The following is a 17,707-nucleotide window of genomic DNA, read 5'->3' as shown; positions in this document are numbered from 1 at the left end:
ATCTGTTCATCTTTGCTTCAGCTTTACAGTCTCACAAACTGTCTATGTCTGTTTGTACACAACACACCATCACAAACAGATACTGGTTGAGGAAATCTGCAGTGGGTCCTCAGAAATGCCTGCTTACTGGTTGTAAAGAACTGGAGGCCCAGAGTCACACCGTTCACACCACAGGAGCATGCCAGGAGTCCCTGGGAAGCAGCACCAGCTCCCACCCCCATGGCAGTGCTCACAGATGCTGTGCATCTTCCTGCACACTGTTCTCTAGGCCACAGTTCAGAGCTGTGGACGTGAAGCTCAGCTACTGTGACTCAGCTTCCTCAGTCAGCCATGATTCACAGCCCTGGGAAATGTCTCCAGATCCTTGCCATGCCTGCCTGGTTGTTAGTCCCCTACAAAGCAGGGCCTCTAGCACCTGCAGGAGGGAGGCATCCACCTGGCTCTCCGCTCCCTTGTCTCTATGCACTGGCTCTTGTTCTCCAGCCAGCTGATATCGCACTGGAAAGAAATGCTCAGGATTGTCTCTTGTTCAGCTTCATAGCTCATTCCCCAAACAAGGCATTTCCTCCTTTTACTTCTCCCTTTGGCCCAGCCCAGGCCCAGCAGGCTGCTATTTTGAGCTGAATACACCAATGTAGATATTTTTTAAAGAGACAAGGGGCATGTAATTCTCAAAAGTCATTCCTAACATCAGTTTGTGGCATCAGCACAAACAGATTAACCTCAGAGTATGCACCAATACCATACTGCTATATGGAGTTTAAAACATACTTCAAGCAAAACAATCTCTCTCCCTTACTTTTCTTTCACAACTGGAAAAATCATGTTTGGCAAGTTTTTTCTTTTTCCATAATAAAAATCATGTTTCAGTCACGGATTTTTCATTAAAGATCTACCATGAAAAATTCCTGTAGTCTGAAACGCATCTGCTTTGCAGTTCTGACACAGGAAACAAAAATAAAGACAAAACCCAGTTCTGTTCTAGAGAATGAATTAAAACTCAAGAGTCTGAGCTCATTCAAATCTCCGACAATTAAATAAAGTCCTTTGTAGAGATGCCGGTTTTAAGAGCATTTTTTTTCTGTTAAAAACCACATGTTCACTTTGGCATCCTGAGCTGCAGGTGTCTGTAAGAGAGCAGGCTGCACCTGTACATGTTCACATACATGAGCGAATCACTTGGATTTGAACTATTTATTGTTTCTGTGCCAGGAAGCTCTGCCATTTGGAAGCTCCTCTGAGCTCCTCCATGTCAGGAGTATCCACATACAAGTGCCTTGTCACCATACAGCTACTTTTCCTCATATATATAGTTAAATAGCATAAACCACCACAAATCAGGAGGAATTATATAGCTAAAGCAGACTAGGTACAAAAAGCTGCTGGAGCCTAAGGACAGAAGTTTTCGGCAGGTGGTATACATAAATTGGACTGTCCCTGCTCTGAGAGGTCATAGGAGGTAACAAAACCAAGCATATTTCTCAGCAGGCTGGAATTCATCACACAGAGACCTGCAGCTCTCATGGGATATTTTTGGGCAGCCTGCGAATAAGCAAGAATAGATGGAATAATAGTAAGAAGAGTGCTTTAGATAGGTCATTACTCAAGGTACTAACACCATCAGGACCAGTACTCAGCCCAAAATTTATTCTGAACAGCGACAGTGTCAAGCAGCCTGCACAGGTCTGCTGTGGCTACTTGGACACACTCCCAGCACAGCACCCATGGGGAAAGCCTCACAATCTCCTCCGAGGAACGTCTTCCTTGGGAGAAACCATAATACTTCCTTTATCTGTTTTTATCTAAACACCTGGTGACACTACTGATAAGTAGTGCTTTGCTGTTGGATGGTAGATGATGGGTTTGGTGCAGGAACATCTCTTGTGGGAATGGTTGTCATTCACTTGTGGAGACCGTTAAGTGGGTCCTGCTACATGTTTCTTGTTTTTGGAAAGACACAGAAAACAGCAAGTTTGTACAGCTAAAAGTTTATACAGTCTGTTGACTGTTGGGGACAATGTATGTCTCCTCCCAGCACCATTACTGCCTTCGAGAGACTCTGCTCTGAGAAGACAGTCAGGAAGAGTTGCTTTTCTCTGGCTTTGGATATGTTGTGGGTATCTGAGGGAACATTTCACCAACATGAGCACTGCTGCTTAGGGAGGGATCATGACACTACCATTTACAGGAACTCATGACTTTTGCAGAATCTAGAAGCAGACATCTGCCAGGTTGCTGTAATCCTGCTGAAAACTGCAGAGACAAAAGTCACCTTTTTGGGCTCATAAAACCAGACCCAGGGCACCTGAAGAGCAAGGAAATACTTACATCTCACCATAACACTGGCAGAAAGTCAACAATGGGATCAAAAGCAAGAGCAAAAATAGGCTGGGTTCTGTGAGCAAAACACATTGCCACAGCATATTAAGTTTTATCTGAAATTTAGAAGCCCATAGAAAAATATCACCTTCAGGAAATAAAAGGGGAAATGTGTAGAGGTGAGAGGTCTGAAACAAAGAGATAAGAAATAATTGATTTATTTTTTTAATGGGTGATAGGAGCATTAGCAACACGAGTTAGTGGTTCGTTGTTGAGCATACTCTGTTTTGTGTCCTTTGTGTAACTCAGTAAGTGAACAGGACATGGCCAGGTTATGAACTGCTATAAATATTTATGATCATCTCATTTTTCCCTTTAAAATAGCAGCATGCTCTGAAGAGTGTCATCTTTAGGCACTGACTGGAATCTGTATTCATGTTTACTTTACTCTTTAGATCTCCCCATCATTTCTTCATCCAGATGCAGATGGCTTTGAGTCACACTGTCCCTGAGCATTCTGCCTTCCTTTCCTCATTGATTTTTCTCCACAGAGTTGTATTTGCTAGTCCTATTGTTCTGGTCACTTGGACAAACCAACCCAATTTCCATCTTACTGCTTACATAGGCTCATGGGACCCAGCTACTTCAGCTTCTTCTCTAATGGCAATATTAGTCTTATTCACTGCTTCTGGTATCTATGTAATCCTTCAGAAACATCTGAATTCAAAGATATGAATTCCTTATTCTGCGGCTGTTATGTTGATAGAGGACTACTGAGAATACAACCATCCTCAAAAGTCCTGATTGGGTGTTCTTCTGATGCTCTCATTTTTCCAGATTCTGGCGAATGCGAGATTTATCATCATGGGTGTGACTCCACTTTTTAATTTCTATTTTCAGGTTATAAATCCATAGTCTCCTAACAAGAGATGTTTCCCTCCTTTAACATAAGTCTCTGGTTTGATATCATGGTTGCCATGACCTTGCTTGCACTGACCTTTGCAGAAAGCAGCACTGGACAGCTTTCCTGCTGTTGTGCCCCCCTAAGCAAGTAAAGCTCACTGTGAAGACGAGAACTCTCCAAGGCAGAGGTTACCAACTTTCCTACTCCCAGAAACTGACATTCCTGGCTGTTGCAGGTTAGCAGTTTCCTGCCCCTGGGGAATGAGTCCTGGCTGTAGGGACTGCAGTGGGTATGGGTACAGAAGCTGCAGTGTCTACTGTAGCCCCAGTGCTGAGGCTGTTGTGTCTGTCATGATACACTGTGCTCGTCCTACCTGCTGTGCTTTACAGCAGCGCACAAGAGTGTGATGTAATTCCTTCAGGTTATTGTTTCGGTGCTCCAGGCACATGTAAATCTCCTTCTGGCCCTTTTTCATGCACTTGGCTCACGATGGTATTAAGAGAAAGAGCTTTAGCTGGATGTTGCTAAATAGGGAAATTTAGACTACGTAGATAGAAGTCCTTAGTGTGTTTGTGGTACGTTTCTGCAACAGCTCCATTTGTTTGAAAGTTTCTACTATCTGTCCCTCACATTGTTTCTTGTGCTATTTCTTGATGACCTTCTGGACAGTACTGTGTGGCCTTTGAGTGCTGTGTTCTTGTAAAACATTGTCAGTGTTTATCTGTTTTCTCTTCTCAAGGCCTTTTTATTTATTCTCTGATCTGATGCCTCTGCTTCTTCCACCTGATGTCTAAGCTGTAGTTTATTTTTTGGTTGCATAATTCCAGACTGCCTTGGTCAACCTATGTCTGTTTTGTCTTTCTTCTCTTTCCTAGTGATTCTTTCATTAAATTGTCAGTTGTTTCTGGTTTTTCCCCTCATCAAGGAAGGGCTAATAGTTCCCTGTTCTGAACTTCTGCCAGAGTCTCCCGTTGTGGATCCAACTCATGCTTTCTCACAGGATTTCAGTTTTATGGCTTCCTACAGAGTTTAATCTTTCTGGCCATGATGAAAAAAATCACTGATCATAGCTGTTGGTGGGAACTAATGAAAGTGATAAAGTGTTAATGAGCTTGGTTCTAGAGTGTAAGAGAAATCTATTTTTAAACTGAGTTTTTCACAAAACATAATTATGTTGTACAGAATGAAATTATGCCATTAAAGAAGATGCAAACCACAGGCTTTTGCAGTCTTCTCAGGCTGGGGTTGAGTAGAGGGGACACTCAGTAGACATGACTGTTTCCCTCTGTCCATATTCTGGTGCTAAGAAAAGGAATTGTCCTCACATCTAACAGCACAGGGGTCTGGGCCGCTCCACCGTGTTTCGGTTCATCCACATTCACCCAAGCAGATGGGCAGCACCTTGGTGCCCACTAAGATTTTATGCCTTTAATTCAGCATAAAATCCAGGTGCTGCCTGGCCTCATTGTCTCTGCTGCAGGATGCTTGAGCAGAAGTGTGTCACAAGCATTTTGCTGTTCTGTTTCTTCCTCATTGTGATCAGTGTTTCAGCAGGGGTTGGGAGGGTGTCTCTCACAGGTACTTCAAGCACAGTTAACCCAACTAAAAGAAAACTGTCACAGCTCCTCAAGTGCTTTCCTTAAAGTATCGCTGTGAACAGCGATTTCAGGGATTAAGAGCAGAGCACAGTGTGGAGAATGGTTGTTCCATTTCAAAGCACTTGACTTCCTAGTTAGATCCTCACCCTATATCTCCTTTCCAGGTATGGAATAAACACCTGAAAATCTGTGGAAATTCCACTGTTTCTTCAGCCAGAGACTGGGGAGATCCCGGATTTCTTCCAAGGACTGAGTTTTAGATGTAGCCACACAGAGTCTGTTTTTGCAGAGATATGGGGGAAAACACGGCCTTTCTGAAATGTTGAGGCTGAGAGGGCTCCCAAGGACACCAAGGGGAGTAGGATAACATATTCAATCGATGTGGTTGGTGCAGTAAGCAGCTGAGCTGATGCTGGGATCATTGCTGGAGAAGTCACATTTTCACAGGTCATTCAGCACCCACTCAAACATTACAATGTGAGTACAAGATTTACGCTGCCCAGCTGCCCATTCAAACTGTCTCGGCTGAGGGCTATGGTTGACAAGACAAACTGGATATATATACTTGTAAGTTGCTTTCAGAAGGCAAATTTCTTCAGTAGAACTTTGTGAAGCAAAAGAAGCGTTCAGATATACAAAGGGTCTCCCCTGTGCCTCATGTAACAGGAAGCAATGCTATGATTTGGAATTCTGGGGCTTTAGTTTTTAGCAGCAATCTCCAGGCCATATGGACAGCCTTGAGAATCAATGCTAATGTGAAAAATGTATGCTATCATAAAGATGTATTTTATTAAAAATGAGGTTTTTTCCATTTACTTTGGAGAAAAGTCTGTTTCTCTGGCTCTGAGATATGCCATGAAATACCATAGAGTTGAGGTTAATCATATAGAAAAAAGGAAGTTTTCTGAGCATTTTAAGGGAAGCCACTCAGTATCCAGAACTACATTCTGCATGAGAGGCTTCCAGGAAAAAGGCGTTTTCCAAACAGGACACTTTCCAAAGGTGAATGATGAAAGGGAATAATCCACTCTGAAATGGCAGAGGTCAATAGGGTGGACAAAAATGGAAAAAAATTACCTTTCTGCTTCCTAGAGCTGCAATCCCACCTAATTGCCAATCTGATGAAAGAAGCTCTTCTGATTCCCACTTCTGAGCGGGATAGATTGCACTGTCACTGACTTTGAGAGTCCTACTCAAAGGTCAAAATATGAGGTCCTTAATGCCCTCATTTGAACAGTGTCTTATTTACCTCATTTACAAGTCTAAACTCTTGTTTATTAAGCTCTATAAGATCTTCAGATAGCAAACACTGTCCAAGGACAAAAATTATAATTTGTTCCAGTTTAGCCACTGAGACATGGACACTTGTATTATGGGTATTGATTTAGAGTAGCTGTTTGGGTTGTGTTCAAGGTACTAAGCAGCGTAGGGTAAGACAATATTGTCCTGGAACAGCATGCATAGTCTCTAGCTCTGATTACACACAGATTTTACATTACGCCTCTTGGGAGTGAAAAATAAGCCAAAAAAAAAAATTCCAAAGTGAAGATTAACAAAGCTAACAAGACCCTGAGGGCTTCTTTCCAACAGGCTTTCTCTACAGTCTATCGATTTAAAGCTCAGAGTAAAAATGAAAGTGTTTGTATGGAGAGAGGGGAGGTAACTCTTCAGGATCAGAGTTAAAATAAAAAAAAAAAAAAGCCACCAACTATAAGCAACCAGAATGTTTCCAAAACAACTTTGAAACTGCATGGAAACCTGGCACTGTTACATCTTGAAAAAGCAGCTGCACAAGTGCCTTGTGTTTTAAATGTTTGGATTTTTAAAGCGTTTTATGTTTTAAAATAAGCAGTGTGTCAAAGTAACATGGAACTCTGCTCAAATGAGAAGGACTTGATGAGACTTTCTGCTTTCCTTATGCACGTCTGCATTTAAAAAAGAAATTATGAACTTGCACAATAGGTTATAAAATATGTCCTCATATCATGTTTTACAATATCCCCCAGGACCTCGGTCACTGTTCTTGCCAAATCAAAATTCTGGGCTCCTAGCTCAGAGGAGTCTCCTGAATGGGAACTCCTTAACTCTAACCCAATTTTCAGGGTTAATAGTGTTGCGGATAATGGAGAACTCATCCTTGGCAGGCAGACTGACCTTGAGAAAATGTCTAGGGGGACTAGAAATCATTCAGTCTCTATCTCCAATCAAACCACAGATGGTAGACGAGACGAAGATAATGTCTCTTGTGTCCTTATTACAGCCCACACAGAGATGGCCTTTGACCTGGTCCTGCCTGTGGAGACAGAGGAGATCCAGCAGAAAGGAGAAGCAAAAAGGCACTCTCAAAGCTGAAGACCAGGGCTGGGGTTGAGCTGCCCAGTTATCCCATGCCATGGGGCAGACTTGGTCAGTGGTAGGTCTTTTCTTGCCAAGAAGCTGCGTAGGCAGTGGTAGACTTTTCTCTCTAATAGGAAACACGCAGAAACAGGGGAAATTAGCCCATGCTGGGCCCTGGATGATGCAGACAGATTGTTATCTGTGTCTGAGAGAGGCTAATCTGAAGATAACTAGGGTAGCTCTACATCTTATAGGCAGCAACAGGAACCGCATTAAAAGATAACATTCCTCAGTCTGCTCTCCTCAATGGCAAGGTGTCTGCTGCATTGAACAGGAGGAAAATAGGATACTAGGTGCATGCCCAGAAGCCTCCTTATATGCAATTAAACTTCTTAAAATTTGAACCCTAAGGTTAACTACATATTCAGCTTTTCCATTCTCCCCTGATAAAAATACACAAAATTTTAGTCATCAATTGGCTAATCCTTGAAAAAAAAAATAGTCTTGGACAAGTTCTGCTGCTGAAATGTATGATTTCTTAATTGAGATGTAATCAGCCAGTTTCGGTGAAAGAATGGAAGAGGGATCTTCTGTCCCAAGGGTGTTCATAACTGTTGTTATTTTTTTCTAGCACATTTCTGCTTTTTTCAGGCTAATCAGGCCCAGAACAGTTTCTTACTTTGCCTCAATCACACGCTCCATCACGCAACAATAAAGGGAAACATTCCTCTAAAGTAAATTGGAAAAACTGACTCTCCTCACAGTACAGCAGCGGAATTGCCTGTCAGGCTATACACAGAAAGCATACCAAAAAACTGAATAGTTGTGTTGATATCTCAGTGCTGAACAATGTCAAAAGCTTGGCAGGCAAAAGGTCTCCCTGCAGCCCAGTAAATACAGCGCTGGCCAGGAGCTGCACTTGTTCGGGGCTGGTGATGCACAGCTGGGCAAGCCCCTTCAGCAACCTGTGCTTCAGACCTCAGGCAATAAAACCAGTGTCATGACACTGAGTTCCTTGGGAAAAGTTAGCTGAATTCAGCTAGGCAGGGTGGAGAAAGGGCAGCTTCTCAGCACACTGCCAATGATGCTCTGCCTCAGTAAGGTTGGTGGCTGTGGGGCAATTTGGCCACAGTTTGGCACCGAGTTCCCACCTATCCCAAGAGTGCTTTCACAATGTCTGCAGCCTGCTCTCCTGGCACAACAAAGCAGCTCTGATGGGCTCCTGCCTCCATGGTCAGCCTTCTTTCATCTTCACCCAGAGCACACTGGATGCTCATACAGTCATCCAGCACTACAAGATGTGACCCCATCCTTGGTCACCTACTGCCCTTCTCCACCTCGTTCTCAGACCTTTGTCTCCAGTCTGCCTTCCCAATGTCATCCCTTAGCCACTCCAGCCCCTTATCACTTTCTTCTTTCCAGACTTTATTTCACATAACCCAGCACATGGTAGCACCTCTAAGGAAGCATTGCCTCACCACACCCTTCTGCTTTTACATCCACATTGCTTACTCTTTCCCAGCTATAACCTGCATGAGACAGGGACCAGAGGGGCATGATGCATGGACACAAGCAACTGACAGATGAGGAATGGCAAGAGCTCTTCTTGTGACAGTAGAGTCAGCACAAAGTTACAATCTGAACCCACATAAAACCTGGCTCCTGCCTCTCCTACAGAAAGTGACTACACCCTTTTCCATCTACTTTACTTGTACTCATGAGGCTACAGTACCTTAACTACTAGTTACTGGGACTACTGATGTTTTTGCCTTATATACATATACATATATATATATACACACACACATATATATATATTCAGTAAAGGCATATTCTGTAGTTAACTTGAAGATGCTTAATGACCTTCCTGGCTGGTAGACAAGTCTCCAGGGCAGTTCATGAGGTGGCTGCCAAGGCAGTCTCCTCTTTGTCTGCTTTATTGCTGAATAGCAGCATGGGGTACCAAAAAAACCCCACACAACCCTAAAAAAGGACTACCTTGATGTTTTTGCTCTGTAATGTCAGGTTCAGCCCTCTAATCTATTCAGAGGAAATCAAAGGTATAAATAGTCCTACCCTGCTTTTCACGCCTTAGTTTGCAGAATTAAGAATTATTCTTTCCAGCGTTGAAAGCTGCAGAGCTTTCATTGGAGGAGGCCAACTGTGCTGGTTAAAGTGACCATTTAAAAAAGAACCATGGTACCATTACAATGATAACAGAAGTAACCAAATATGCTTGCTGATGGACCCTTCTGCCTGCAGTCTGATAAACCAGAGATTGTCTTAAGAGGTTTGATTTGGGAAGCATGGAACGTACACTCACCCCTTGGATTGTCCCTCTTCAACTGAAAAGTCTCTTTAATATCTGTGCAAAAACAGTGCTATTGATGCCACATGATGAAATCTATTTCAGCCTGCAGCAAGCTTAGGTCTCCAATATAGTAAGGGGCATATAATTACATCCATTGGGCATTATTGGGTCTTTTCACGTATGTTGAGGTACCTGATATGAGGTAACTCCAAATCTGCACTGATTAAATAAACTGAGCACATTCTGTCTTTCTCCATATACAAGAAGAGAAGGAAACAAAGAAAGGAAGGTTATGGGGTTTGGGGAGATCACAGGAGAGACACTAGCACAGGAAATATTTAAGTTTTATTGATTTTTTTCCCCACCATCCTTCTGTAAATCTCAGCAGTATTTCACCAAGAGCCTGGTCCTTAGAGAATGGGAACTGCTTTTGCTGCTCTACTGAGGTGTCCCTTCTGAGAACTGCTGTCTGCCCCAAACTTGCCCACAGCCTGACTCAGACTCACTGGCTGGTTCCCTCTCATGGAATCCCTGAGAGTGGCAGGAACCCCAGGAGGTCTCTAGCCCAAACTCCTGCCTAAACCAGGGTCATCCATGAGGTCAAACCAAATCACTCAAGGATTAATCCAGCCTTGAAACACTCCCATGAAAATTTGCGAGTGCTACCCAAATAAATGGTTCATCTTAGAAGTCAGGGGCATGAATACCAGCACATATGTCAGTTTATTCAGATTCATGAAGGCAAAGATCCCATCTTTCTGACTTCAGCCAATACTGCAGATTTCTACCTTTTTCATCTTCACTCTAGTTCAGAAGGGATCCAAAATAAATGCAATTAAAATTAATTTTTAAAATGGCAGATTGCCTTCTTATAGGTTGTTTTCCTATGTCTTCTGTTTTCTGGGTATTTCCAAAATGTTAAGGTTCTCCGCATTTGTGATGGTTATTTCTTTTTCTGGAAAATAAAAAATTCTATCTATCTTCATTCTACTTCCTGATTCCAGCAGGCAGAGTGTTAGCAAAAAGACTTGCAAAACTGAGGAAGCTATTGCAAGAGCTGTCAACACTTCCACAACAATATTCATATCACAAAGTTCAACTGGCCATTCTCATTAAAGGAGATAAATTGTCAGTATGCTGCAGTAACTGAGCTATCCTCCTATTTTTTCCCATGACCTCATTCGTGCAGAACTTCAATGCAGTTCACATGGGAAAGTACCACCTGACCATGCTATGACATGTTAGCAATGAGCACTTTGGTCTCTGAGTTTGCTAATCCAGCCTCAGCATTATGTATTAAAATAAACATTAACAAAATGAAACAGGAAAATCTGCCATAATGGACCATATCTGGCCATATCGGCCAGGGTGCCAGTAGAGTGCAATAAGCAAGTCCATTGTCAGCATTTGAAGGTGTTTGAGCCAACAGAGAGCATCTACTGAGTTGTTTCTTGTCTATCTTCCTCCTGTTCCCTGCCTCATGCTCACTTCGTGAGTCCCCTCGCATGGCACTTGAGCCCACTGACCCATGCAGGGACACAGGCAGGAATTTGTATCCTTTGTATCTGAGCTCTGCCCTCATGGCAGGCATGCCCAGATCCCTCACCTCATGATAGCTGAGATGTGAAGACCACGGCTTTCAGCAGCTTTGTTTAGAGCTAAGCCTGAAAAATGAACAAAGTCTAGACCCCTCTTGCTCTAATGCCCCTCTTGTAAACATGTTGCTGCCTGATTACTGTGGTTTAATTACCATCTGTTACTGCTACATGTCCTTTTTATCCTATGCAAATTACACTGATCTATAATAAAAAACTGGGTTTTCCCCTGTCTATACTTGGGAAGGAGGAATGGCAGTGTTGAAGCGACTGAAATAACTTGGTAGTGATTGACAAAGTTGACTTTGCTTGCTTTCACAGCTTTAGACAGCACCTATTTGGGAACATTAAGGCAAGAAAGTGTATTGTGAAATCTTAGCCCTTAAGTAATCTGTTCCAACTGATTTCACCCTTCCTAAAATCCAGTGTTGAAAGGAGCACCTTTACTCGTCTAAATTGCTGTTTGGTCTCCTGAGCAAGGCTGCCTTCCTGCTGCCGCTGTACCTGGTGTAACTCTTCTGTCTGTCCTGATCGATAGAGTCCACTAGGAGGTGAATGTACAAAGTGGTCAGGTCCTTGTGAACTTTCATGGCAAACAGGTAAAAGCAGTTAGAGCATTAACCAGGCAGGTAAACTGGATTTCTTTATCAACATAGTTTTTGCTACCGGACTTGCAATTTTGCAGGAGCGCTCAGTGATTGCTCTTAAAGTGCTTTTGAGTGCAGTAATTGCCTGTACTTTTTCTGTCAAGGTCTGTTGTGGGTCCTTACCATAAGCCCAAACCACATAACCTGAAGTACAACCAGAAATTGAGTATAAGCTACCGTGTCCAATAGCACCACGTCTCATCCTTCAAAGAAGGTATTAATCGTGCTCTGGACATTTTTGTATTACTTGGTGATTGTTTATTTTCATTTTCCTGTTTGATTGTGTAAAGGTTATTTCAAGACCTCCGTTATGCTCCAGCTTACTCAGAGCTGATCTCCAGAGAAGATGGGAGGGTCAGAGCACACAGAGTTTTAATTTAAATTTCATAATTTTCCTCTAAGAAATTAAATAACCACACTACAGACAAGACTTCACTACAAACCCCTCTTTCAGCTGTGCAATCATCCATTTTGTCGGTCTCAGCCCAGCCTTGGCCTTGTCTGCTGAAAAAGATGCTTCTGAACAGTTACACCCGATGGCAGATTGCCCCATGCAGGTATAGCTTAAATAAGGAAAAAGTACAGCAACTCCACAACATGGGCTCAAGTGAACTGCCTCTGGAAAATAAACTTCCAAGTGAGCAAAGCCAGTCACAGCAATGGAAGGCAGGAGCACAATCACAGGAGCAGGCACCCGTGGCAATTTTAGGCCAGACTCAAACTACTTAGGACATGATCCTAAAGAGTTCAGTACTGACTTGGCAAATCAATTCCATTGTTATATCTATAAAAAAATTCTAGTAACATGAATAACATGTTCTTCTTTATTCTGTGTAATTGCAGATACTTCTGTTTAGTGTCATTTTGCTTATTTGGAATGGAATCCCATCCTCTTTTTTTTTGGTACAGAAGAGTTTGGGAAACAATTACTACACATTCCACACCAAAGCACATGTGAAAGACTCCTGAGAAATACGTAGTCAATACATGTGTTTCATGAAATCAATTATTTTCAGCTATTATTCACAAAATTTCCCAGAAACAAAGAAAGCATTAACCTCAGTTTATGGTTCTAGAACATTCTTCCATTAAAGGACTTAACCCCTGTGGCAGGTGTCTTCATAACTCTTTGTGAAAGTAAAAGCTACTATCACTACCTACACCACGTGGCCTATCATACTCAGAAGCTTCTTTCAGGCTCTCCGTGTATGTTACTCCAGAAATGCACATTTACTTTAAACATCTGCTTCTTTTCTTTTTAATACTGCTACAATGGAGTTGACGCCAGTGGAATGACTTCTGGTGGCATATGCATAAAGAGGAGGGGGAATTGACCTGGGGTTACCACCAGTTTGCTAAACAGAGCCAAGGGCAGGAGTTAGCTAAGGAAATGGTGCTCAGTTCCTGGGATGTGAGAGTCCAGGGCTCCATCTTGGAATGAAGCAGAAGTAAAGGACAACTCTCAGAACAGAAAGTGCTCAAAGTAGTCAAGATTTTAGCAGAGACTGGGAGGTAGCTCCCAACACTGCATCTCTAGATGGAAGAAATCTTGTAACAAGTTTTAGCTCTGGGAGATTTCCACTGTTTTGAGTAAGAAGTAAGGGATCTTTCAGGCCGAGAGCAAAACCACAGAGATCCAAGGCTTTGAAAGTTGCCAGGTTTCACAACTTTCTGATTAACCACATAGCACCCGGTATCTGCTGTTTGGTCTCTACCATACCTTTTGATGCCACCAGGATTTAGCCTTCCTGTCTCTGGAGGAATTACACCCAAAGAGGAAGCACCAGAAGAAATTTTTAAAATCCATTCTCCTGTTTCATGACTCTAAGGGCTACTTCAGAGAACAGGTGAAAATTTTCCACAAAAAAAAAAAAAATAGGTTTCATTTCTTGATTTGCTTACCTAGTGGGTTCTTTGGGGATTTCCATGTAAAAAAAATATATATCACAATTAAATCCAGTCTTCCCCTCAGAAAACTGTACTTCCCTAAATGTCTCACCAAACATCAACAAAGCAGATCTGATATGGGGAAAAGAAAGAGAAAAACAATGATCCACTATTATTTGGCAGTGTAATGCTAAGAAGCTTGCATTTTTTTTCATACATCATTGAATGGCTATCTGTATATGGATCACAAGGGCTGGGCAAGAACCTCCCTACTGTCATTATGACACCTGGGAAAGCCTCTTCAAATACTTTCTGAAAAGTAGGAAGGGATGAGAATGACTTTTTACAAACAGCTATGCAGCAAATTGCTGCTATTTAAAGCTGCATATGGTAAAAGTAAGAGGTAGATACCACTGTGGAGATGGCACAGAGCAATCAGCAATCATGTCAACCTCTAAGGTTAGCACATCCTTCTTTGTGTCTCTTGTAATACTGAGATTGCACTGAGTCCTCCTAAGGACAGGAATTAGCTGGCAAAGTGCTTCAAAATAGTAAGTGGTTGCAACTTGAATTTTGCTGGTTACAACTTGAATTTTAACTGAAGGTAGGATCTCCATAAAATTGGAACTATATATGTCAAGGCAAATTCAGCTTTCAGTTTACATCTGAATGCATCAAGTCTGTGGAATCTAACAAGCTGAACTGAGGTAACAAGGAGAAGAACTTGTTCCCACTTCTTCAAACCCTTTAGGAGGAGCCAGGTCTCAGAAAGGGGTGCATGACACAGATCATTGCTTATGTGTCAACTCAGAAAGGAAATACTAGGAGCAGGCCAGCAAAATCAAAGCTACTTGGTCCCCACTACAGCCAAGAAGGGGGAACCTTGAATGACAGGGGAATTACAGATGATCCATTTGAAGGTCCTTTTTGAGTGCAGACTCAAAGAGCAGGTAGTTCTCGGAGGATTCACCTCTGTTTGTAATGTTCAGTGGCAAGCTGAAAGTTCCTTGCAGCAAGTCCCTCCCTGAAGAGGGATTCTCTAAAGTTGAAGGCCAGATCCTTGGAAAAACCCTGCTAGTTCACAGTGGTCCTCAGGCTAAGCAAGATGGGGTGTTTTACACACTTTCAGGGGTGTAATAGTGAACTTTCAACTGACTTGCGTTCCACAGCAAGACAGCATCTCTGGGTGTGCTCAGAGGTCTGACACACACTGAATAACAGGAAAGAATGAAAGGCACTTCATTAAGCTGAGGCAATCCAGCCAAAACAGCATACTTATGAAGGAAGGTCAGGTTCTAGTCTTAATTCTTTTAAAGCATTCAGACAACACATAATTTTATTTTTGAAAAAAAGTTTAGAAGGCAGTGGAGTATATATTTGATGTATTATCATCTCCTTTTGCACCAGACATAGTACTTTGGCTTTACTAACAGGAATTAATTCAATGTCTTCTAAACTTAAAAGCCAGACTACTTACCCTAAATAAGAAGGGAAGCAAAAGCATGACCATTTCCGTACCCAGTATGTTGTTGTCAAAACGGTGCGGGATGGAGAACTGAGAGGCTTTCTACAGCTCAACACTAACAGAACTCCAGCTAAAAGTAACGTGAATATCCACCATGAGCCTCATGGCCACTGTGATTGCTGCACATGTGGTGGCAGCCCTCCTGCTTTTTGAACGAGAGCTGAATTTTAACTACCCTTCTCTACTTGATTGGCCACTTGTATGAAAGTGGTGAAAACTGATTTAATTCTTGTTCCTATAAGAAAGCTGTGTCTCTGAACACATATTTTGCAATAAGTTAGGGATAAATAAGAAATAGCAAGCAAATAAGTTAGAAAAGCATGGCAGAAAATCTCTCTAGCTAGGCTAGCTCAGTAACACTTTTGTACTACATTTTACTTTGCTTGTCCTCAAATAAATCAGATTTTATGGGACAGGACAGGAGTCAAGAAGTAACATTTCTATAAATGAAATTTTTTAGGATGACAGGATTCAATTTTTTAGCTTTTATCCAAAGGAAAACTTGAATCATCAAAACCCAATTCCCCACCATTCAAAATCTAAGCCCTAGGTCAAGTTCAAATAGCTAAATAAAGAAGAGTTCCCCTACCCCGCAGCTAACCCTTGCCCTTGTATTCTTAATTGAGCACCTTAAGCTGTGGCAAAAGGTTTGCTGTTCCTGCCCTCCTGCAAGAGCACCGAACACATGCAGCATCTCTGCAGTTGGGTGCTCCAAGGAGCAGGTGGATGAGAGAAAACTTTCTGGGGAATTGAGCAGCCAGACAGGCAGCTGTGCCCTGTGCAGGAGCAACGCTGTGACAGGCTGTGGTCTGGTCTTGAGATTAGAACAGATTAAGAGATTCAGTTGTCCCTCTGGCTTTAAAGTCTGTTTACGATGCAGAGGTATGAAAGGAACCGTATGAGAAGGAAACAGTTCATTTGAGCAACTGTCAAAATTCATTTGAGCAAGGGGAAAGAAATAAGTCACAACATTGATCTGCAGAAACACAAATGGTTTAGCAGAGAATAAAACAATCACCCTGGCAAGCAGGCTTTGGGGCAGAGCTCAGCAACAGAGGATTTAGCTGCATTTGTATAAATAATAGTGTGAAGTTATTTTGATGAACTCTTTTGAGTGCATGTCTCCATGACTATCGTAAAATTCACATCTTTACAAGTATTCCTTAGAAAGTGGAAATCATATGCCTTACACATCCATTTACACAAAGGTCTGCATTAGACATGGCTGGCTGGGAACTGGGTTAATTTTCACTTGCTCATGACGGACTTGGCTATCCAAGGAACGGCACCTACACCACCAGCCATGAGGCCCACCTGCTTCCCAGAAACAGTGAGGCATTGAAAACAGTTTAGGAGTGACTGGTTGTTCGGTATGACTGAAAAGGCAATGTAGCAGAAGTCAGATAACTGGTGACCCCCAAATTCAGTGGCAGAAATAGAGACAGATTCAGTGAGTTAACAAGGCTTAGTCAGCCAGTGCCTTGTGCTTTTCTCAGGACTTCCACCTGGTGAAAGGCAGCTCCTCTTGCTTGATCAAAGCACTGGCCCCCTCGTCTGGAGGTGCTTTATGTTCCTTTTGTGAGTCTGTAAATGTAACACAAGGTGCAGAACCACAGGGGAGCTGAGGTAAAGCAGCTGCAGGAAATATTAACTGAACTACACTGTAAAAGGAAGATCTGCTGCCAGTCACAAGAGGAACCTGCTTAGTGCAAGTGAGATTACATAAATACCAGTGATCACAAGAGGATTCAGTACAATAACCAGAGTAAGACAAAAGAATGTAAAGACCTTACTTGATTTTTCTTCTTTGATGTTGTACTCCAGCACACCAGGATCCTTGTTCTGCAACGGCAGGCGGACTGCGAGGACCATGTTGTTCACATTACCCTCTTTCCTAACTAAGAATATCTGAAAAAAGAGAAAAAAATCAAGAGCTCAGCTACATTATGTGAGCTTCCGAACTTTATTTTAGGTCATTGTCAATGAAGATTTTTATCAGTACAATCCAACTTTAAATGGTCTTATTTTAGCTTCGTTCCACTTAGTTGAGCTTTACAACAAAAATAATGAATAAAAGGACATTTCATCTGGGTGAAATTCAGGCCTGCAAAGGAAGTTTCTATGCATCACTGATGTCCCACTTAAGCCTAAGACAATCTATTTCACTAACTGGACTCACAATTTGTCAAGTGATGTTCCTCTCATAAGTACCCTAAATCATGGACAAATCACCCTTGAATGTCCCAGTTCAGATCTAAAGCAAGAGAGTCATTTGTACATTGAGTGGGAAAGTATTCAAGTGTCCATGAGTGGAACATAAGGACAAAGGCTCTGGTGGCTACAGTGTCTCCTGGCAGAGCTTTTTCCCACTTCCAGAAGGTTATTCAGGCTGGCAGCTATGCTGGAGGGACTCTTCTCCAGTTTCCTGGGTGAAGCCATGAGGCCAGACCAAGTTGCTCAGGGCTTTATAGAAGTCTGGAGAATCTGGGAGACTGCAGAGCCTTTGCAAACAACCAGTTCCACCAGTTACTGTCCTCACAGGGAGAACGTGCCTCCCTGTACCCAGTCGGAACCTCTTTGGTTT

At 42.4% G+C, this 17,707-nt stretch overlaps 1 protein-coding gene across 1 annotated transcript in view; it reads right to left on the bottom strand.

The window, feature by feature from the left end:
- The window catches only part of RIN3 (Ras and Rab interactor 3), a 67,422-nt gene that overhangs the window by 27,484 nt on the left and 22,231 nt on the right, over window positions 1-17,707 (bottom strand). Inside the window, exon 3 of the mRNA XM_064659010.1 lies at window positions 16,917-17,031. Within this exon, the coding sequence (XP_064515080.1) occupies window positions 16,917-17,031 (115 nt within the window). The remainder of the gene's footprint in view (window positions 1-16,916; window positions 17,032-17,707) is intronic.

The sequence above is a fragment of the Pseudopipra pipra genome, chromosome 6 (genome assembly GCF_036250125.1).
Source record: "Pseudopipra pipra isolate bDixPip1 chromosome 6, bDixPip1.hap1, whole genome shotgun sequence".
NCBI classification, from domain to species: Eukaryota; Metazoa; Chordata; class Aves; order Passeriformes; family Pipridae; genus Pseudopipra; species Pseudopipra pipra.
The sequence above is the reverse complement of the archived record's forward strand: the minus strand, read 5'-3'. Positions and strand labels throughout refer to the sequence as shown.